The 22,290-nt window shown below is 47.7% G+C and overlaps 1 protein-coding gene across 1 annotated transcript in view; it reads left to right on the top strand.

The window, feature by feature from the left end:
- Window positions 1–2,467: 2,467 nt before the first annotated feature.
- Window positions 2,468–22,290, top strand: part of CRACD (capping protein inhibiting regulator of actin dynamics) — a 32,142-nt gene continuing 12,319 nt past the window's right edge. Inside the window, exons 1-5 of the mRNA XM_023192248.1 lie at window positions 2,468–2,594; window positions 11,953–12,117; window positions 15,116–15,184; window positions 17,673–17,855; window positions 18,522–21,159. Coding sequence (XP_023048016.1) covers window positions 2,475–2,594; window positions 11,953–12,117; window positions 15,116–15,184; window positions 17,673–17,855; window positions 18,522–21,159 — 3,175 coding nt within the window. The 5' untranslated portion in view covers window positions 2,468–2,474. The remainder of the gene's footprint in view (window positions 2,595–11,952; window positions 12,118–15,115; window positions 15,185–17,672; window positions 17,856–18,521; window positions 21,160–22,290) is intronic.

Below are 22,290 nucleotides of genomic sequence, written 5' to 3'. Positions count from 1 at the left end.
ATATATATATATATGCCCTTTGCAAAAATACAGTGTAGAAATGAAGTCATTTACCCCTTCTCTCAACTGAGTCATAACCAGCAGTCTGAAAAAGAAGTTTAAACAGAGAATATTCAGAAGTTCAATTCCACAACTTCGAATGAAAAGCTTATTTCCTAACATTTTTAGGTGAACTTGGAAGCTCAGTTTGTGACATAGGTCCCAGATTTTCTGAGGACAGGGAGATCATAACATATTAATCTCCTGCATGTTTCCTAAAAGAGTGCCTCATATTTCATAAAGGGAATTACTGCTATATGGTGCCCTGGGTTATTTAGCTGAAGACTTATGCCTTATTCTAGTTATTTAGTATCTTCAGCCCTCTCATAGTCCAGCCCCCATGGCATCTGCACCATGTTCCTCTCCCATACCCTGTGTCACTCATGGGTGGCAATACTATAAGACCGTGTACCACTTTAAAATATGGCAGCTGGCTGGCATGGGATTATTCTCAGCAGATCTGAGTTCAGTTTCTCACTCTATTCCTTCAATTTGCATGTCTTTATGTAAGTTATTTACTTGCTGAGTTTCATCTGTCACAAGATGGTGATGATGGGGATTAAATGAGATAATGAAAGTAAAACTCCACACTTTTTTTTAAAATCAAAGTAAGGGTTGATGTTTATAATAATTATTATTATAGCGTAAGATCACATAGCCGGGAGGCTCACATCCAAGTCTTTTGTTTGTAAACCTCGCACACTTTTACACCATGCTGCCTGTAATTTAGCAAACTAGATTATAAAATTTGGTAATTAGTGTTCCCAACTGGGTCTAGACTTGGGCAGATAACAAGTACAGCTGCCCCAGGACCTTGCCCACTGCATTCTGTAATTCAGTTCATAGGCACTGCCTGGGAACACCTGCCCCCAGTGCTGACTGTTCTCTCATGCACTTGGTCACTGAGAAAACCCCAGTAGGGGCCCCTTTCTGGGGAGGGGAAGGAGGAGGTTGTGCTCTCTCTCCCTTCCAAGTGCTGCCTGTATTGCCTGGCATTGTGCCTGCCTTGGTGCTCTTCCTGCCCCTGTGAGGAGCTGGCAGCCTCAGTGTGTACTCTTTCCCAGAGATAAGTTAGTTTCCAAGATCAAGTAAGGAACAGTTTGCTTCTGCTGCTTCCTCTTTGTGCATTTCTTTCTTTTTTTTTTTTTTTTTTTGAGACGGAGTCTCGCTCTGTCTCGCCTAGGCTGGAGTGCAGTGGCGCGATGTTGGCTCACTGCAATCTTCACCTCCCGGGTTCAAGCGATTCTCCCATCTGAGTCTCCCAAGTAGCTGGGATTACAGGCGCCCACCACCACGCCCAGCTAATTTTTTTTTTTTTTTTTTTTTTTTAGTAGAGATGGGATTTCACCATATTGGCCAGGCTGGTCTTGAACTCCGGACCTCAGGTGATCTGCCTGCCTCTGCCTCCCAAAGTGCTGGGCTTGGCATGAGCCACTGTGCCTGGCCGTCTTTGTGCATTTCACACGGCTTATACCTCATTGTTAGGTAGGAGTCCAGACTTCCTCCAAGTCCAGCCCTTCAACTAAAAAGTGTTTTAGCTGGGCTTAGTGGCTCATGCCTATAATCCCAATGCTTTGTGAGGAAGCCAAGAGTTCAAAACCAGCCTGGGCAACATAGCAAGACCCCATCCCTACAGAAAATAATATAAATTAGCTGGATGTGGGAGCAGATGCCTATATTCCTAGCTACTCTGCAGGATCCCCTGAGCCCAGGAGTTTGAGGCTACATTGAGCCATGATCACATCACTGCACTCCAGTCTGGGCAACAGAACAAAATCTTGTCTCTAAAAATGTAAATAAATAAAAATAAAAATATAAAAAGTTTTTGTTGGATACCAGCCACCTATAAGGTGTTCCATATATGCAAAGCCTATCAGAATGGCCCTAACACAAATGTCTCCCATTTTCTCGAAATTCCTAAAGCATTTATTGTCTCTATCAACAATTCTGTAGTCCTCTTCCGAAGTCTTTGTTTGGGATGTGTGCATCTTTCTTCCAGTTTGGTTGTCATCTGAAAGTAAGAAATCCTTGCCTCTTACTTCTAGACTTGCATGTTACTTAATAAATTCTGGTTGGCAAGACTTACTGGGACAAAACTGATAGTGACAGCTCAGTTGGAGAAAGGCTCTTCCAATTAAAAGTTCTGCAGTGCCTTCTGTCTTGGATCCTATACAAATAAGTAACTGTCTTTGTGTTCTCATGGTGAATGGCTCTGAACCAGGGCTGTGTAAGAGATGGGGACCTTTTCGTCTACCCAGCTCTTTGGCCGACCCCCAGCTGAAAGGGACGCAATGCTGCAAGTGCTTGCCGAATGAGACTGAGAATGTGGGTGGAGTCCCTCCAATCAGGAATAATGGGAAACTGAATTGCCAAAAGAAATTGTATCCTAATAAAATGAAGCACATGATTTACATTCCAGGTCCTTCAACTATTCTATGGGAACCCGGGCATTTTCCCATGACAGTATTTTTATCCCTGATGGGGGAGCAGAAAGTGAGCAGACAGTTCAAGCAATGTCACAGGACAGCATCCTGGGCAAAGTCAAAACTCTTCAGGTAAGACAGCTTGAGAGTGGAAGGTACGAGCCATAGGAGGGGCCCAGCTATGGAGGGAAGTGGGAAAAGTCCCGAGCTTGGCCTTGAGTAATGGATTGGGAGGTCCAGAGGTCACTCCTGGTGAGAATTATTGCTTTCTTGAATTCAACTCTATTCTCTGGAAACCTCCTGCCCAGCTGCGAGACCTACACTATCGCCATTGCAGCCACCTGCATGACACACCCTCTCCTTTTCTTTCAAATTGTTCCCTCCTATTTTACTGGACATGAAAATAAGTACCCAAGAGAAGCTGCAGGACTTGGGGCCAGGCACGGTGGCTGAGGCCTGTAATCCCAGCACTTTGGGAGGCCGAGGCAGGTGGATCACTTGAGGCCAGGAGTTCAAGAGCAGCCTGGGCAACATGGCGAAACACTGTATCTACTAAAAATGCAAATACTAGCTGGATGTGGTGGCACACACCTGTAATCCCAGCTACAAGGGAGGCTGAGGCAGGAGAATCGCTTGAATCCGGGAGGAAAAGGTGGTAGTGAGCCGAGATCATGCCACTGCACTCCAACCTGGGTGACAGGGCAAGACTCTCTCCCCCAGAACAACAACAACAACAAAGCTACAGGACTTGGATGAGAGGAAGAGTTCCTAACCATTAAGCATTGCCCATAATCCCTGAATCAGGGCTGACTGTTGACTGAGAGTATGCATAACACATATCCACTTTCCGAGTCTCTATAATTGGACAGTGAATGACATGACTGTATTTTTCTGTTGTGTTTGTAAATCTCACCACCCTGAGCCACCTTGTCTCAGAAGAAAATCACAAAGCTCTTAATCTACCTTTCAGTTCACTCTGCAGAGTGGGGCAGTTTTCCTACCTAAAATCAACTCTGGTGGTACCTCCGTAACAATGAAAATATAATAAATAATTCTTCACTAAATGTGATTGAAATGGCAGCTAATACAGGAAAAGCAAGAAGAGCCTGACTATGAGGTCTGCCTAGTGGCTTGGCAGATAGAATTCTCTCACCTGGCCAGGCACGGTGGCTCACTCCGGTAATTCCAGCACTTTGGGAGGCCGAGGTGGGTAGACTGCTTGAGCTCAGGAGTTCGAGACCAGCCTGGGCAACATGGTGAAACCACATCTCTACCGAAAATACAAAAGTTAGCCAGGCATGGTGGTGTATGCCTGTAGTCCCAGTTTCTCAGGAGGCTGAGGTGGGAGGATGGCTTGAGCCCGGGAGGCGGAGGTTGCAGTAAACTGAGATCACACCACTGCATGCCAGCCTGGGTGATAGAGTGAGAGCTTGTCCAAAAAAAAAAAAATTTTCTCTTACCCAAGATAAATGCCCAAGCAAGCACTTCTCTGAGGTTCTCCAGCTAGCTGCTTGGAGGCTGTCCAGGTTATGAGCAGAGGGCTCTGGGCTGCTGGTTTCCACCTGTCTATAAGTCTACAACACTGGATTAATAAATGAATCAATGAACGAGAAAAAAAAAAGGAAAAGAGAACAGCTGCCCTCAGTAGCTACTGATACGCTGACGCACTTTACTCAGTAGAGATCAGCAGAAGATTGAGACTATCCTGGCTAACACAGTGAAACCCTGTCTCTACTAAAAATGCAAAAAAGTAGGTGGGTCTGGTGGCACGTGCCTGTAATCCCAGCTACTCGGGAGGCTGAGGCAGGAGAATCGCTTGAACCTGGGAGGCGGAGGTTGCAGTGAGCCAAGATCCCGACACTGCACTCCAGCCTGGAGACAGAGAGACTTCGTCTCAAACAAACAAACAAAAATTTATTTCTGAGGTGTTCTTGTTTCTATGGAGCATGAGCTGTGTATTTTGTGATATTTTGTGGAAATTGTGTCTGGTTACATATTCCACATAACACCCAGCTAAATGTGTAGCCTATGGCAGATGGGGAAGTAGCTAAGAGACCCTGGAACGACACCCAACTTGCCTAGATCTTGATGCCTGCTGCCACTGCTTCCCAAAGCCATAGTCCTGCCCTCAGGGCCAACCCCAGGCATGTCCTTCAAATCTTAGGATTCCTAACTGGCTTCCATTCTTGGTTCTAGCTGGCTGTGCTCTTACACTTTTTATAGAAAAAGCACTTCTGATAGGTCGAAGATGCCCTTAGAGCGTGACTATGAGGTCTGCCTAGTGGCTTGGCAGATAGAATTCTCTCACCTGGTCAGCACGGTGGCGCACTCCGGTAATCCCAGCACCTTGGGAGACTTCTCACAGGTCAAAGAAGAGGGAAGGATGATGATGGCCAAAGAAAACCTTGACCCCCTCCTCCGTACCTTTCCTTCTTCAAGTCTTTTGATTCTTGCAATATTATTCCTAAGAAGTTGCGAACCTCTGTTTCATCGTATCCCCTTTCTAAGAGGAATGACTTACAGATTTCAGTTCACAAAATGGCTGTATTTTATGAGAGCTTTTTAGGAGTTTTTAAAAAATCAGATTAAAATCTCTTGTCTTCAATGATACCTGATCTGTCACATCACACCACATGCCACTGCCATGCCAAGAAGTGGATTTAGTGTTGTGAAAAAGTATACTATATAATTCTGCAGTGTTGGAAAGATAGAAACTCAATAAAAATATGTGAGTGCCTGGTATTTCTGTTAATAGTAAGGCATGATTTTAAATAATCTGATGTCATAATTAATAAAATGTAAAATGACTAACTTCCCCAAAGTGATGCTTGCGTAAACACAGGAAGAAAAATGTGAGTAAAGCAGAATAACTATTTAATTCGTGTGCGCTCATTTTGACAATATCTTTTCATATGAGGTCTGCCTAGTTTTGCTTCTGCTGCATGGATTCACAAGCTTCCTTTCATCTCTGTAGTTATATTTTTGAAAACATAAAAGGCTTTGTTTGCTCTTTGAGGAGGGAAATGGGGATCATAGAAAATGTGATTTTTTTTTTGGCGTGACCTGAGATATAACTGTATCATCCCCAAAAAGATTGTGCTTTATTTTTCAGTCGACTAAGCAGTATGTTCCTGGTAAGTCATAGAAATGATAGTAACTTTATGAACTTGCATGAATGCTTTGCATTTTTCCATGACAACATGATGCTGGTATTGATGCTTAGTAAGCAGCCTAAGAGACTGCCCCCTTGTAGATGCCAGCATGGAATGAGAGAATTGAGTTGTGTCTGAGGCATGTATATTTTTACGTCTGGAATTGTCTTTGTGTTTGTGTGTATGTTTATTTTTAAAAAGAGAGAAGTAATGGAAAACACCTATTTGACAGTATATGTCCTGGCAAGCTGATTAGCCACCATTATTAAGACATTCTTCTGAGATGAGATGTCTACTGGAATGCCTTTTTTCTCTGTGGCTTAAGAAACTTCCCAGCCCTTGCAGCCCCTAGAGACCCACGGAAGGGTGTCTGTAATGCCTGCATTTGGAAAGGTTGCCCTCTAGTGCCTGCACATTGTTGGCTCACCGAGAACTGTCTTAGGTTACAGGTTGGTATCTCTCCAGGGAATACAGAATACAGTATAAACCAGCCTCCCCTTTCCTAAGTAACGTGAATCTACCATCTGCCACAATTTCTGTGGCAGATTTAAAAGAAAAATCACTATTTAAAAGAAAAAATCACCATTTTTTCTAAATATAAAAATAATGCAGGTGCATAGTGAAAACAAATTTTAATATATAGGGCAGTTGTAGGGACAAAACCAACAATGGTGTCCTTTGTGAGGACTCTGTACATAAAAGAGTTGCTCTGTGGCCAGTAGTATGAATACCATCTGAATGACTAACAGAATGCGGTGAAATACAAAGCCACCTCCACCTGGCTGTATGGCTTTGGGTGAACTCATTCAACCTCTCTGGCACTTTCTCCTCCTGAAAACTAAGGGGCGTGCACACAAGGGGTGATCTGAGGGCCCCTCCTGCTCTTAAGATCTGCTATCTCTATAAAATCACCATTGACCTGCCGTAGCACAGAGTGGCTTCAGAAGCTTTGCACTTCGTTGCATTTCAGCTACAATGACCTTGACATTCCCTACAGCTGCCCACCAGCACGGATCAGGGAGGGTGCCTGTTTGTGTAAGATCAGACCAGGCTGTGAGGTATGTACCAACTGGTGGTAAAACTCAGGGGTACCACAGTCTAAGGCTGCAGGTAATTGTTAGGATTATACCACACCTTTGTCAGGAAGTGCTGCGTCTGTTTATACATGGATTATCTGGTGTGGGAGGGAACACCTCCATCCTGAGTAGTTTGTATCTCCCACCGAGCCAGATTTCACTTACAAATGCCAAAGTCATACATTTGGGGATTTTGACACCTTACTGCAGCTGTCAAGGACACAAAGAATAAACCCCCACTCTTAGCCACTTCTTCCTAGAGCAGGATGTCTGTAATTCCCTATGCTTTTTCTTTTTCTTTTTTCTTTATTACTCATTTTAACAATGGAGATACCTGTAGTTTGTTCAAAAAGACAGCAAAAATTTTTTTTTTCTGCTTTGCTCTTTAGACATAGTCTGAAGGATAGGAAAATCTAGCTGGCAGAGAGCTGCAGAATATGATGTGCTCGGCATTTCCACATTGTAGGAATAAGCCTTATAAATATGGATGTGCATTCCTGTAACGTCATTCTGCAGCATTCCACATTACAACAAAATGGCCCAATTTGAATGAATAAAATGTAGTTCTTGTAGCTCACATTCCAGTCTCAACAGTAACTCCATTCATAGCCGCCAGCAACATGGAGCGTCAGTTGAGGCACAAGTGTCCACTCTACCTTCTGCTTATACTTCCCGTGTGTATAAAGAAGGAGCCTAGGGGCTGGGCGTGGTGGCTCACGCCTGTAATCCCAGCACTCTGGGAGGTGGAGGTGAGTGGATCACTTGAGGCCAGGAGTTCAAGATCAGCCTGGCCAGCATGGTGAAACCCCATCTCTACTAAAAATACAAAAGTTAGCCGGGTGTGGTGGCACGTGCCTGTAATCCCAGCTACTCGGGGAGACTGAGGCAGGAGAATCGCTTGAACCCCGGAGGTGGAGGTTGCAGTGAGCCGAGATGGTGTGGGTGACAAGAGTGAGACTCCGTCGCAAGAAGAAAAAAAAAAAAAAAGAAGAACCTGGGGAGATGGGAGGAGTGGTAGTTTATTTCTCTGAAAACTTAAAGGCCAGCTTATCTTAACAGTCTGGTTTTCAGTGATTATTTCGTAGTTCCTCTCATGACAATGCCTGAGTAGTGGGCAGAATTAAAGTAACAAAAAAGACACATTTATCCACATAGTCAACTCACATGACACCTGAGATTGCCAAACAGTTGTGAGCAGTAAACTTAATTGTTGATATAATAAATCACACAAAATGTCCTAACAGCCAGTCTCCTCTGAGTTGGCTGAAGGAAGCATTCAGAGGAGGTACCACAGGGAGAGCCTGTAGGGGTGAGGAGGTACCACAGGGAGAGCCTGTAGGGGTGAGGCCTTGGCCTTGAGTACCTGAGGATTGCGCACCATGCCTCGGATCCTGAGTCCTGCCCTGGCCTGGGTCCACTGTCTCATCCCAGATGACTGTAGGGCAGTCCTTCGTCTGGACATAGAAACTGTAGCCCCCCTCTTCATCATGGCCACCTCCTCTTCATCATGGCCATCCTTTCGTCTCAGTTTCTCTTCCTAAGTTCCCCTCCACCAGCCTGAGTTTGTTTTCTCTGGGGGAATTTCAAGTCAGTTTCTTTACTAAGATGCACACTTTCATTCTAAAAGGCAACAGCGTGATGCTGATTTTGCCAGGATGAACATATCTGTGACATTACATGATAGATACACATTCTGCTTCCCTCCCTCCCTCTGCCCTCCCCTGCCAACGTCCCTCAGCTGTTGTAACTGCAGCTGGTCTGCTCTTCCTGGGCCCTGCTCCCTCTTCTTCCCTATGCATTTTCTCTGTTCCCTGTCCCTTCTTCTCGATTTGCCTCTTTAATTCTCAACTTCACCTCCTAACATTACTCTTTTCATTTCTCTGCTTTGTACCAGGCACCTTCTTTTTCCTGCTCTTGTTCCAATTTTTTTTTTCTTACCTTGTTCTCTTTTCTATTTGTAGATATAATAGTTACTCCATCTTTGGACATTATTTCAATTCAGACTGAATTGAAATACATTTTGCTTTATTCTTTTTTTGTCTCTTCAGCATCAGGATGGACCAACAGGAGTATTATAAAAAGGGCCCTAATGAAGTAAAACAGGCTAGGTGCAATGGCTCATGCCTGTAATGCCAGCACTTTGGGAGGCTGAGGCAGGAGGATTGCTTGAGTCCAGGAGCTCCAGACCAGCCTGAGCAACATAGCAAGACCCCACCCAACTCTACAAAAATTTTAAAAATTAGTCAGGCATGGTGGTATGCACCTGTAGTCCCACCTATTTAGGAGGCTGAGGTGGGAGGATTCCTTGAGCCCAGGAGTTTGAGGCTGTAGTGAGCTATGATGGCACTACTGCACTTTAGCCTGGGCAACAGAAGGAGACCCCAACGCTAAGAAATTAAAATTTAATTTAAAAAATTTAAAATGAAGTAAAGTTTAAGAGAGAGAGAGAGAGTGTGTGTGTGTGTGTGTGTGTGTGTGTATTGTGATGATGGCAAAAATCCTAACTAAATGGTATTAGAGTGTTAGGCCAGGTCCTCCTTGGAAGTTCATTATCCTTTCCAGCTGGGTGCAGTGGCTCATACCTGTAATCCCAGCACTTTAGGAGCCTAATGCAGAAGCATCACTTGAGCGCAGGAGTTTGAGACAAGCCTGGGCATCATGGTGAGATCCCATCTGTACAAAAAAATCTTAAAATTAGCTGGAGAGAAACAGAAGAAAGACATTCTGAAGCAGTGAAGCAGTTCACAATCACCACAAGCAGGTTCTCCAGCATTAGGTATGGTGGTCGATGTGTGTGGTCCTGGCTACTTGGGAGGCTAAGGCAGGAGGATCACTTGAGCCCAGGAGATCGAGGCTGCAGTGAGCTGTGATCATGCCACTGCACTCTAGCCTGTGCGTCAGAATGAGACCCTGTCTCACTCAAAAAAAAAAAAAGAAAGAAAGAAATATCCTTTCCACTGTAAGCACAAGAAATGTCCTCATCTCAGCATTGGTAAAAAGCAGAACCCCCCAGCAAGAGATGTCTCAGTCTAAGGGGATTTAGAACAGTTTCCAGTTTTTGGCCAACACTCCTAGAGAAGGCTGGACTGGGCGGACACAGGAACCATTCCCACCTCTTCTGCACAGGTCCCCACCCCCTTTCCCAAGGCTGCAGGGTGAGATGGGCCTGTTACTTTGTTATTCATGTCCTCTTGTCTAACTCCATCCATCGGCTGTTCTAACCATGCCTGCTTATTGATTTGTTTAGAATAGATACTACTTGCTGCTTTCTGTTGGACTTGTTTTTAGAAGATACCCTTTTCAGCCTTTTCCTCCCCACAACCCTTCCAGGCTGCTGACGCTGTACTTCCCTTGCTGAACTTGGCTTTTCATGTGTGCTCCTTTCCTGTGAGGCTGGGAGAGCCAGGCTCAGGCTGAAATACCAGCAGACCCAATATAAGCCCTTGCCTGGCTGTGCTCCTGACTTGGCATGCTGGGGTCCCCAGGGGGCATGTGGAGGGGACCCTTGGGCTCATCTCTGTTATATCTCTGCAGTCTCACTGCCCACTGTGCAAGGCTGAGGGGGAGCTGGGCAAAGGTGGGTGGATTTGGTACCACTGAGTTCAAAGGGAGAGAAGACATTTCCTTCAAGGGATTCTTCCACCAGGGAACATCAGTGAAGTATTAGAAATACTCTGTCTCTTTATTTCTGCCCCTGGAAGAAAGAAGTGCGGTGTCAAATTTATGAGCACCAGTGGAGTGCCATGAAAACAACACTGAATGTTATTTTTAAAAGACCTGAGTTCAGATTCCTTTTGAGCCACTCATTCTTTCCATAAGCTTGGGCCAGTCACCTCTCTCCACTGGGCCTCAGACCTTTTTTGCAAAGTGAGGGGTTTGGAGTAGGTGATTGCTATGGCTTTTTGCAGCTCTGTGGGATTAAATATTAGCCAGATTAGAGATAAATATCAGGCTAGGCACGGTGGCTCACGCCTGTAATCCCAGCACTTTGGGAGGCCAAGGTGTGCAGATTGCTTGAGACCAGGAGTTCGAGACGAGCCTGGGCAACTTGTTGAAACCCCATCTCTACAAAAAATACAAAAGTTAGCTGTGTATGCACCGTGGTGGTGCATGCCTGTAGTCCCAGCTACTTGGAAGGCTGAGGTAGGAGGATCCCCTGAGCATGGGAGAATCATCTGAGCCTGGGAATTCAAGGTTGCAATGAGCCGAAATTTGGCCACTGCACTCCAGCCTGGGCAACAGAGTGAGACCCTGTCTCAAACAAACAAACAAACAAACAGAGAAAGATGAACATTTCAGAAAATATATTTTTTGAGGAATATAATGACTATGAAACCTAAGGACCTAGGTCTTAGAGCAGTGGTTCTCAGCTGGGGGCAATTTTACACCCCAGGGGACTTTGGGCAACTTCTGGAGACATTTTTGCTTTTCTAATCTGGCCTTCCTCTACTTGCAAATACTATTTAATCCTTTCTACCCTATTTTCCCCTCCCTTCTCCCTGTCCTTTTAGCCACCACTCACCAGTAATCAGTCCCTCTCTGGCTTTTCCCCACTTGGTTCCTCTATCCCCTTTGTCACGGTTAGGTGGCCACAGCAAGGCAAAGAGGACTTCCAGATTGTTCCTATCCTTTACAGGGTTTTAGTATTGATCATGGAAAGACTTGCTGGCTCTGGGGCCTTCTTTGCCTTGGCAGTGACCCATTGTGGCAGAATGCAATGTTCTGGTTTGGGGTCTCAAGCTAAGGGCTGGTGAGGAAGGCTGCAGAAGTATAAATCTTCAAAGTGAATATGTCCCAAAGGGGCTGGAGAGTTGCACCAACCTTTAGGGTCTTGATTTCCCTCACTGGTTCTTACATTTCATGTAACTATTTTCTATACATTTTTTTTTTGCACCTTTAAAAGACTTTTTATATAAATGAATTTATAGGCTAATCAAAAATGTTTGTCATAACATATATCCCAACTTTTGGTTCAGAAAATGTGGCCACCATGCCCACTGGGAAATGTTGGGATCTCCATGAAAGAGGTGGCTGGATGAGAAAGCTCATGGCTTGAAGGTGGGAAAGAAAAAAGAAAAGAAAGTAGAAAACAAATTAACTTATTACAGGATGGCATCGTGGTTTCCTGGCATGGAGTTGAGTCTAGAAATCAGTCGTGCACAAGGTATGCCTCAGCGCTCACTAGATATGCTGGAGAACCTGGTTGTGGTGATTGTGAACTGCTTCACTGCTTCAGAATGTCTTTCTTCTGTTTCTCTCCAGCAACAGTTGGGCAAGAATATCAAGTTTGGGCAGCGGCCACCCAATGCCATTCCCATGAAGAAGGCAAACAGTGGAGAGGCTAGCTTAGAAGAGGATCCGTTCCTGACCAGTCCCATGGAAATTGTGACTCAGCAGGACATCATCCTCTCAGATCCCGAGAACAAGGTAAGTCTCCTCCAGGGAGTTACTTGATTGATTGCTCATAAACCAGGGTAGGATATTGGGCTTCCAGTAACCCTGGGGTCTGCAGTGGGGGAATTAGAGGGAGGATCTTTTCTGATGAGTGGCTCAGGGCTCAAGGGTACTTCCTGGTAGGTGTCCTGACCTGTAGCCAGCAATGAGGATGGGGAGAAAGAGGAGACATGCCCTTTGCAGGCGGTCTTCCCAGTATCTTTCACTTACGCTTCAAGGCTTATGCCTGCCTCTTCTGGGAAGCTGTACCTGGCCTCACCACAAGCTGTACTATCTTCTCATGCCGTCACTGTGTGTCTTCACCATTTTTTACATGTCTGTACTCCCTATCTATGTCCATGTAACTGTTTTCTCTCCATCTCTAAACATGGGATTCCTTGAGAACAAACTGGGTCTGACATATCTATGTCTCCCTAGGACTGAGCCACTGCCTGCTTTGCAGCACTGCATAATTATTTGTCCAACTGGACTAATTTAAAGGGAAATGAAAAAAGAAATGCATAGGGGCTCCATGAGACAGAAGACATCAAACAGGCCAACTTGAAGAGTACCTAGCCTGGAAAGAAAGTCACATTGCAGCACCATCCTGTCTAAATTTGATCTCTTGACACTTTGAGCATATCCTGAAATGAGAGTTCTTCCAAAGCAGCAGAAAAGATGCCCTTAGACCTCTTAGGGAAAAAGGAGCAAAGTCCAACCAGTAGTGAGTCAGGAATTCTCTATGTGAGGCACTGGGGTTTCACTTTAAATAAATAAATAAATAAAGCATTCTCTAGGCTTTGCCCATCAGGACCCCTGGGATTTTGCTGGGCGTTGTTAAAATGGGCATGCCTCAGAAGAAATCATGCATTATCAACTCATGCGTCATAAGAGTAGTGAGAAAGATGAGTGATTTGCAGAGGCAAGTGGGGAGGGGATGTGAAAAAGGACATTCTTCCCCTGTTGCCCATCGTGACACCTAGCACCCATGCACTGACACCCTTTGTGTGATAGGTCAAGCAGGGATGGGCCCATCTCTCCCAGCAGGTCTAAAATTGCTCTTTCCAACCTCTCCAGTGCTAGGCAGCAGCAACAGCCATCGCCTTGGTGCAGGGATATCCTGAGGTCTGAGGCAAGTGTCCTCCCAGTTATTGATGAGCTCATAAGTGCTGGGCACTATGGCCTAGGGGATTGTTTGTTCAGCAGGCACTGTCTCAGATATGGGTGTTACAGAGGTGAACAAGATTCTACAAGGGGCTCCCCACCTCTGTAGTTTACACCCTAATGAGAGGGTGTAACAAACAACAAACAAGTCAGCAAATATATAAATAGAATCATTTCAGATCAAGAAAAATGCTGGGTGCACAGAAAATAAAACAGGGTAATGGAAAAGTGAGTAACTTGGTGGTGGAGAGGTCTCTTATTTGGATGAGGAGTGTAGCAGGACCCTGGTGGGGGCAAGGAGGGAGGGTAGAGCGAGGTGCCAAGCCGGACTGTATAGACCATGGGAAAAGGGTAAATGCTATTTTGAAGAGAATATGAAGCCTTTGAGTCATTTTAAGCAGAGCAGAGATATAATCTGATTTGTATTTTCTGAAGATCCTTCTAAGTGTGGTGTGGAGAGCGGATGGAGGTAGGGCAAGCTGACGTTGCTCTGGAAGGGAAGAAAAGATGCTTTTGTAAGAAAGGGCAATATAGGATAGATGGTATCACAGGGGCCAGGCACTGTGGCTCACACCTATAATGCCAGCACTTTGTGAGGCTGAGGTGGGAGGATCACTTGATGCCAGGAGTTTGAGAACGACCTGGGCAATATTTTGTAGAGACCTCATCTCTACAAAAAGTATAAAACAGGCTGGGCGCAGTGGCTCACCCCTGTAATCCCAGCACTTTGGGAGGCCGAGGTGGACGGATCACCTGAGGTCAGGAGTTCGAGATCAGCCTGGCCAACATGGTGAAACCCCATCTCTACTAAAAATACAAAAATTAGCCAGATGCAGTGGCGCATGCCTGTAATCCCAGCTACTCAGGAGGTTGAGGCTGGAGAAGAGCTTGAATCCAGGAGGCAGAGGTTGCAGTGAGCTGAGATCATGCCACTGTACTCCAGACCAGGCGACAGAGCGAGACTCTGTCTCAAAAAAAAAAAAAAAAAAAAAAAAAATTTATATATATATATAATATATATATTATATATATTATATATATATATATAAAATTAGCCAAACATGGCCCATGCCTCTAGTCCCAGCTACCTGAGTGGCTGAGGCTTGAGCCCCACAGTTCTAGGCTGCAGTGAGCTGTGATTGTACATCTGCACTCCAGCCTGGGTGACAAAGTGGAGACCCTGTCTCAAAAAAAAAGAAAAAGAAGATACTACTATAAGAGGCATAGTGAGCCATATGAAAGGTACAAATGACCTCTGGGGGTCTCTTGGGCATGCCTAGGACATGGGGGTATGAATCTTTAGCCTTTTTCTTCTCCCTTTCTGCTGTTTCCTTGGCCCCTCCCTGGTCTTTCACCTTCTCAGCCTAGTTCTTTGCATGTGGAGTTGGTAGGCCTTCTTTCTTCTCACTCATTGCTTATGTGGGGGAGGTGTGGCTGGAGAAGGGGCAGAGGCAGCCAGCAAGGCCAAAGCATTGAGGTTGGAGGCCGTGTATGAGACACAGCCCTGCACCCCAGGGAAAGTGGCCGTTGAGCTACTCTCATTCTCTCAGGCAGTGGAGAAAAACACAAAGGACCGAGACTGGGGACTACCCAGGTGGGAAACACATTGAACTTGGGGAGAGGCTGGTGCACCCTCTGTGTCTCAGGTAGTGCTGTTGGAGTTTGGATATTAGCATAGTCCCCACTGGGACACCTGCTGGCTCTCTGAGGCCAGCTGCACCCCTGTGTAGAGGAGGGGGCGGCCCTACCCAGGCACAGACAGTGTCTGGTTATTTGCCCAGAACTTCCTGTTCAGGCCTTTGACTTGAATGCTCTCTTACTGTTCCAGTCCAGTGATACGCCAAGTTCTCTAAGTCCTCTGAATCTCCCTGGAGCTGGAAGTGAGATGGAAGAGAAGGTAATATGATTTGAACTTATTTATTTAACTTCTTTCCTAAGTTAACTTTCATCTTCTCCCCCCTCCCTTTATTTATTTATTTATTTTTTTTTGAGACCTGCTGCCTCATTTTCCATTCATAAATGTTGCCTACATATATTTAAATTCCTTCAGAATGCCCCTAGTGACAGATGTTGGAGCATCTGTTTCCATAGCAAGGCAACTGCTGGAACTGAACTCTGCTCTGAAAACTAGCCATACTCCCAGCATGCCTGTGTTTGGGGTCCTATAAGTTGGTAGCTTTCCTCACAGGATCATGTACTTCAAGACCCTGTTAATTGATTGAAAAAGGCATTCCAGAATACCTGAACTCCAGTCCGTAAGGAAATTAGTCATCTTATATTTAGAGAAGTAAAACAAAAACAAAACAAAAAAGCATTTGAGCATTTCTCTACTTTTATTTTGTTTTTTTAAACCTGAGACTTTACCGGCAGGAGTGTAAGAACCCTGTAGACTCTTCTCTCCGGGCACCTCTTCTGTAGGAGCCGATCTGCCCCACTGAGAGCCTTTCATCTACACAAGGGGACAGACATCCTCCCAAGGCCTGGCAGACAGTATAGGAAGCAGGATCTGCTCCTGAAGAAGGGGATGGCTCAAGACAGTGCTGCCACCCAGACAATGAGGAAGCCAGCTGGGATAACTAGAAACAAAGCACAGCACTTAAATCTCAGCGTCAAGTGCTTATCTACGTCTTCAGTCTGTCACATTTGGCTCCGACTCCTTTTTCTCATGCATCTATTAGGGGATGGAAACAAATGTTTAATTCAGCAACAGCTCAGAATCTGATGCCTATCATGAAGATAACCATAAATAAATGAAAGCTAGAAGGCCAAAGGCTGATTTTTCTGTGCTTCTTGTCATAAATTAATATGTACTGAGCATCCATTTTGCTGTTAGAGCTAGCTGCTTCGTCTTTCATCTTTTGTGCATAAATATAGAAGATAATTGCAAAATGCAAGCCCTTCCGCTAAACCTCACCACTCCATGCTTACAGCAGGAACAAACAGATAAACCCTGGCCACATTGGAGCTGCTGGCATAGTGCTACGCCCCCTGCAATACTCTGGCATTGTGTGGCCAGGAGCCCTTTGCTTGCTGCCAGCCTGTGAATTCTCTGTAGGTACAGGCGTGCATTCCTACCTTCTGATTCAGTGTGGCCTCTGGGTTCTGGCTGTGTCACGCACTCTCTGATCTTTCCAAATCTACACTTCATCTGAGGTTGTGATTTTTTAGTGATTGCATCTGTATTCTAGAGCTGCAGGCCATTCCACAATTCATCCTTTGAAGGACCGCACTTCTCCCCGTGGCAGATTTTTGCCGCTCATTTTTCTCATCAGGTCCCTCTTCCTTTTATCTTCTCAGTGCAGTCAGTACCCTGAGACTTCTTTGGAGTGGTTGTACCAAAACTTTTTCTTTTTTTTTTTTTTTTTTGAGACAGAGTCTTGCTCTGTAGGCTAGGCTGTAGTGCAGCCTAGCGATCTCACTTCACCCTCTGCATCCTGGGTTCAGGGAATTCTCATGCGTCAGTCTCCCCAGCTGGGATTACAGGTGTGCACCACCACACCCGGCTAATTTATTTTTATTTTTAAAATTTTTGGTAGAGATAGGGTTTTGACATGTTGGCCAGACTGGTCTCGAACTCCTGGCCTCAAGTGATCTGCCCGCCTCAGCCTCCCAAAGTGCTGGGATTACAGGTGCGAGCCATCGCGCCCAGCCATACCAAAACATTTTTGCTGATCAGGAATTTCGTGTTCCAGGTATAGATGTTTTGCTTTATTTTCCTTCATTCCTTCAACAAATATTTATTGAGCACTGACCAAATGAGGTTTGCTATGTGGGTGTAAAGGGGACCCACACAAAGATGAAAAAAGACACATTCCCGGCCTCAAAGGGACTGAGTCCTGTGTAGGAGCTGAGGCATATATGCAGTGTCTGAGAGTTTAACGGTTCTTAGCACAGAGGTGATCTAGTCTAGGGATCAGCAAACTACTCATTAGTTTAGGCTTTGTGACATGAAGCTACAAGTACTCTCCTTTGTGCCACTCTTCCTTCATAGCACAAAAAGCAACCAAAGACAATGGGTGTGGCTGTGGCCCGGTAAAACTCTGATTTTCCAAAACAGGCTGTGGGCAGGATTCGGCGTCCTGGCTATGTTTTGCTAATCTCAGAGCTACTCTGAACCTCATGTTAGTCAAAGTAGGACAACTAGTTCCTAAAAGATATATGACCTTTAAAAGTTAATACCAGTGGATGCTGGCGGAACAAATAGTCAGTGTCCTTTGGTTTCAAAACAGGTGTTCATTTCATTTTCCAAGGAGTCCCCTCTGCTCACCAGCATTCCCTGGGTCAGGCTGGGCAAGGCACGCACTGGAACGAGTGCTACCGTTCTGCGATTTCCTGCAGGTTGTCTTCTGATCCCAACTGACTTTCTATTTTAATCTCTCCTATAGTTTGCTCCCGTTAAACCGTCTCGGCCAAAAAGGCACTTCTCTTCTGCTGGCACCATCGAAAGTGTCAACTTAGATGCCATTCCCCTGGCCATTGCTCGCCTGGACAACAGTGCCGCCAAGCACAAGCTGGCTGTTAAGCCAAAAAAACAGAGGGTGTCAAAGAAGCACAGGTACCTTGCCCAGGTGCGTAGAGCCTGCCCAGGCTGACCGGACAGGTGCCCTTGCCTACTGGGCACTAATTCTACAAGTGGGTTGGCATTGGGGTGGAGCCATGGAAAGACCTGAGTGTCTCCCCATCGGGAACTTGAGTGTGTGACGGTGTTGGGGAATACTCAAGCCTGTTTACTTTCCTCGCCCTTTCTGCCATGAGGCTGGTGGACCTCAGAGGGAGACGGTGCTTTTGAGGGACTCCAGACCCGTTGTGTTTGCTTTGCAGTGAAAAAGTGGTTTAGCCAATGCTCCCTCAGTTTGACTAGGATAGGCTTCCAAGTCACAAGCTTCAGGGGACATTGATGAAGTCCAAGTCTCTTTTTGCTCATCTATCTAATGCTGGAATATTGGTTTTCCCCTTGTTTATTCATATTAAGAAAAGGAATTAGGGAACGACAAATAAAGGAGCTGTGGGGGGAGGGGGGCGCGGAAACAGAATACACGTCCTTTCCTCCATTCCCACGACAGAGTCTTGCGTGGGGTGATCAATGCCTGAGTTTAGCTATCCCTGAACTTGAGAATACTTGCTTCCAAGTGTTCTTGAGAAATTAAGAGGGACGCTGGCACTGTGAATAGGAAAAGGAACGACTGTGGGTGGAGAAAGCAAAAAGCTAATTGTGTTTCCCTTCCCAATGTTAGGATCCACAACATGAGCAAGGCGGCCTTGAGAGTCGGCCCTCCCTGGACCAGAACGGACACCCAGGCGAGGAGAAGCCAACGTGGCAGGAAGAGGAACCCAATCCGCTGGATTCCGAGGAAGAGAGAAGACGCCAAGAAGACTACTGGCGAGAATTGGAGGCCAAGTGCAAGCGGCAAAAGGAGGAAGCAGCCGAGAAGAAACGCCTAGAGGACCAGAGGCTGCAGGCGCTGGAGAGGAGGCTTTGGGAAGAGAACAGAAGGCAGGAGCTCTTGGAGGAGGAGGGCGAGGGGCAGGAGCCGCCTCTAGAGGCGGAAAGGGCGCCGCGGGAAGAGCAGCGGCAGAGCGTGGAAGCGCCAGGCTGGGAGGACGCCAAGCGGAGGGAGTGGGAGGAGCGCGAGCGCCTGGAGGCCGAGGAGGAGCGGAGGCGTCTGCAGGCCCAGGCCCAGGCCCAGGCGGAGGAGAGGCGGCGGCTGGAGGAGGATGCCAGGCTGAAGGAGCGGAGGCGGCAGGAGGAGGAGGAAGGAAGATGCGCGGAGGAGCTCAGAAGGCAGGAGGAAGAGGAGGGATGGGAAGAGCTGGAACAGCAGGAGGAGGCGGAGGCGCAGGGGCCGCACGATGCGGCGGAGGAGGTTGGGGAGGCCCTGCGGGGCCCGGAGGAGGATCTGGAGGGAGACGAGGAGGATCTGGAGGGAGAGGAGGAGGAGGGCCAGGCGCACCTGGAGGAAGCGGGGGTCCAGCTGAGCGAGCTTCTGAACGACTTTGAGGAGAGGCCAGAGGAACAGGAACGCCTGAAAGCCGAAGTTTGCAAGGAGCAGAACCCAGAGGCCGAGCGGGGAAAAAAGCAGCAGGGAAGGAGCGGGGATTTCCAGGAGGCCGATCGTCCTGGGCCCGAGGAAAAGAGAGAAGGGGACACGGAGCCTCTCCGGAAACAAGAGGGGCCCGTGGAAGCTGCGCAGCCTCCAGTGGAGAGGAAAGAAGCCGCCGCCCCTGAACAAGGCCACAAGGTGGAGGAGCTGCGGTGGCAGGAGGTGGACGAGAGGCAGACCATGCCCCGGCCCTACACGTTCCAGGTGTCCTCCGGGGGGAAGCAGATTCTCTTTCCCAAAGTCAACCTGAGCCCCGTGACGCCCGCAAAGGACAAGGGGCTCACCGCTGCCCCCCAGGAACCAAAGGCCCCCAAAGCCAGCCCAGCCCAGCACGCGCTACCCTCGTCCCAGAGCGTACCCCACACCGCCATTCTGGTAACGGGCGCGCAGCTCTGCAGCCCGGCCGTCAACCTGAGCCAGATCAAGGACACCGCGTGCAAGTCCCTCCTGGGCTTGGAGGAGAAGAAGCACGCGGACATCCCCGCTGGGGAGAACCCTCCCCGAGGCCCCGGCGAGGCGCGGGCGGGCAGCGGGAAGGCTAAGCACCCCCAGGAGTCTCCCAGCGGCGCGTCCGCACTCGCAGAATGGGCTTCCATTCGGTCCAGAATCCTGAAGAATGCTGAGAGTGACCCGCGCAGCAGCGAGAGGGACCAGTCGAGGCCTGGCGATGAGTCCACTCCCAGGGGCCGGTGTGATTCCCGCGGAAACCTCCGGAAGACTCCGCCAGTCAATGCAAAGTTCTCTATTATGCCTGCCTGGCAGAAATTCTCCGATGGTGGCACGGAGACCTCCAAACAGAACGCGGAAGCTGAAAGCATACGAAAAAGACCCATGCTGGTACCCAGCGAAGAGACAGCCCCCCAGCCTCCTCCTATCGGTGTTCGCGAGCTCGGGAAGGGTCCGGAGAAGTCGGAGATGCACCGGGAGCCAGCAGACACCACCGAGGGATGTAAATTTGCCAAAGACCTCCCGTCTTTCCTTGTCCCAAGCCTTCCTTATCCTCCGCAGAAAGTGGTGGCCCACACAGAGTCCACGACCTCTTCGGACAGTGAGACTGCAAACGGGATAGCAAAGCCAGACCCTGTGATGCCAGGTGGGGAGGAAAAAACCTCACCGTTTGGAATAAAATTGAGAAGGACCAACTATTCCTTGCGCTTCACCTGCGACCAACAGGCAGAACAGAAGAAGAAGAAGAGGCACAGCAGCACCGGAGACAGCGCAGATGCCGGGCCGCCTGCAGCGGGGAGCACTCGTGGAGAGAAAGAGCTGGAGGGTGTGGCCCTCAAGCATGGTCCATCCCTCCCCCAAGAACGGAAGCAAGCCCCCTCTACCCGGAGGGACTCGGCTGAACCTTCCAGCAGCCGCTCTCTTCCTGTGGCCCACCCTGGGCCCCCACCGGCCAACAGCCAGACCCCGGCTCCAGAGCACGACAAGGCAGCAAACAAAATGCCATTGGCACAGAAGCCAGCATTGGCTCCCAAGCCCACCAGTCAGACCCCACCGGCATCCCCACTTTCCAAACTGAGCAGGCCCTACTTGGTAGAGCTGCTGTCTCGCCGAGCGGGGAGGCCGGACCCAGAGCCAAGTGAGCCGCCCAAGGAGGGCCAGGAGAGCGGTGACCGCCAGCCACCCTTGCCCCCAGGTCCCGAGGAAAGGAAGGGACAGAAGAGGGACGAGGAGGAAGAGGCGACAGAGAGGAAACCCGCTTCCCCACCTCTGCCTGCCGCTCAGCGAGAGAAACCATCCCAAACACCCGAGGCCGGGAGGAAAGGTAAGTAGCTGCAGCGGGGGAAACTGCTTCCAGCCGAGGTGTCAGAGCCAGGGCATCAAGGAGAGGTCCACACGCAGGTTCGTGAGAATAATTTACTGACAATACAGATTTGAAAAAGGAAAGTTTCGTTAGAACGCTGCAGAACAAAACAATGGGGCGCCTCAGTGAGAGAACTGAGTGCCCTGGTGGATTTCCCTTAGGAGCATTTATGGACCTTAAATCAGGAGCTTAAGGGTAATTGGAAGGGTAATTTGGGCCACATGAGCCACGTAGGTCGTGATAAATGATTACATTTGTGGACATTTTGGCGCCTTAATGTCAGCAAGGGTTGCAAAATGAGTGTTGCCATGACATTCCAGAGATGTCTAGAAATTCTAGTTATAAAAGTTGAAAATCCTGGAACCAGATGCCTACATTAGATACTAGGGAATTTTCATTCTGAATTCCCCAGATAAGGAGTTCTGCCTCTGGATGGTCTGTCTGATGGTCACCAGGTGGTCTGCGCTCCTTGTCTGCCTCTGTCCAGCTCATTGACTATGTCACTGCTGGAACCAGAAGTGCCCAATGCCAGAAGTAGCCGGTGGAGCTGGTGTTGGCCACACCTTCATTAATTATAGAGGCCGGTGTGGGATTCCCGAAAGACACTCGTGAGCCATGGTAAGGCTCTTTACTTCTCATTCTTTCAAATTTGGGAAATACTGACTGACTCTGCAGTGTGTCTGCAGTTCACTCTTGGTAATACTTATTTACACAAGCAATAAAAGGTGCCAACACTTAGATGAATGCCTTTTCGGTTGGCAATAGAAATTGAAATAATAATCCCAGTGACTGAAGATGTCATTCACCATTTTGAGGGGGCCTCACAGTGATGATAGAACTGGAATGTCCCCGACCAGTGTCTTCAGTGTATCTCTGGGCAGTAGTGGCACCATGATGGCAGGTTAGGGGACTTTAGGTGTCTCCGTCAGGCCTATGGATCCTCTCTATAGGATAATTAACTATCCCCATTTTATGTAAAATGCTCTGCAAATGCAGCTTGGGTCCCCCCACCCCCCCACCACTGCCCAGCTCACCACTGCAGAGCCCTCCTACAAAGAAATTTTGGAGCAAGCCTTACCTCTGGCTGACCCT

Source organism: Piliocolobus tephrosceles, chromosome 3, assembly GCF_002776525.5.
Source record: "Piliocolobus tephrosceles isolate RC106 chromosome 3, ASM277652v3, whole genome shotgun sequence".
NCBI lineage: Eukaryota > Metazoa > Chordata > Mammalia > Primates > Cercopithecidae > Piliocolobus > Piliocolobus tephrosceles.
The sequence above is the reverse complement of the archived record's forward strand: the minus strand, read 5'-3'. Positions and strand labels throughout refer to the sequence as shown.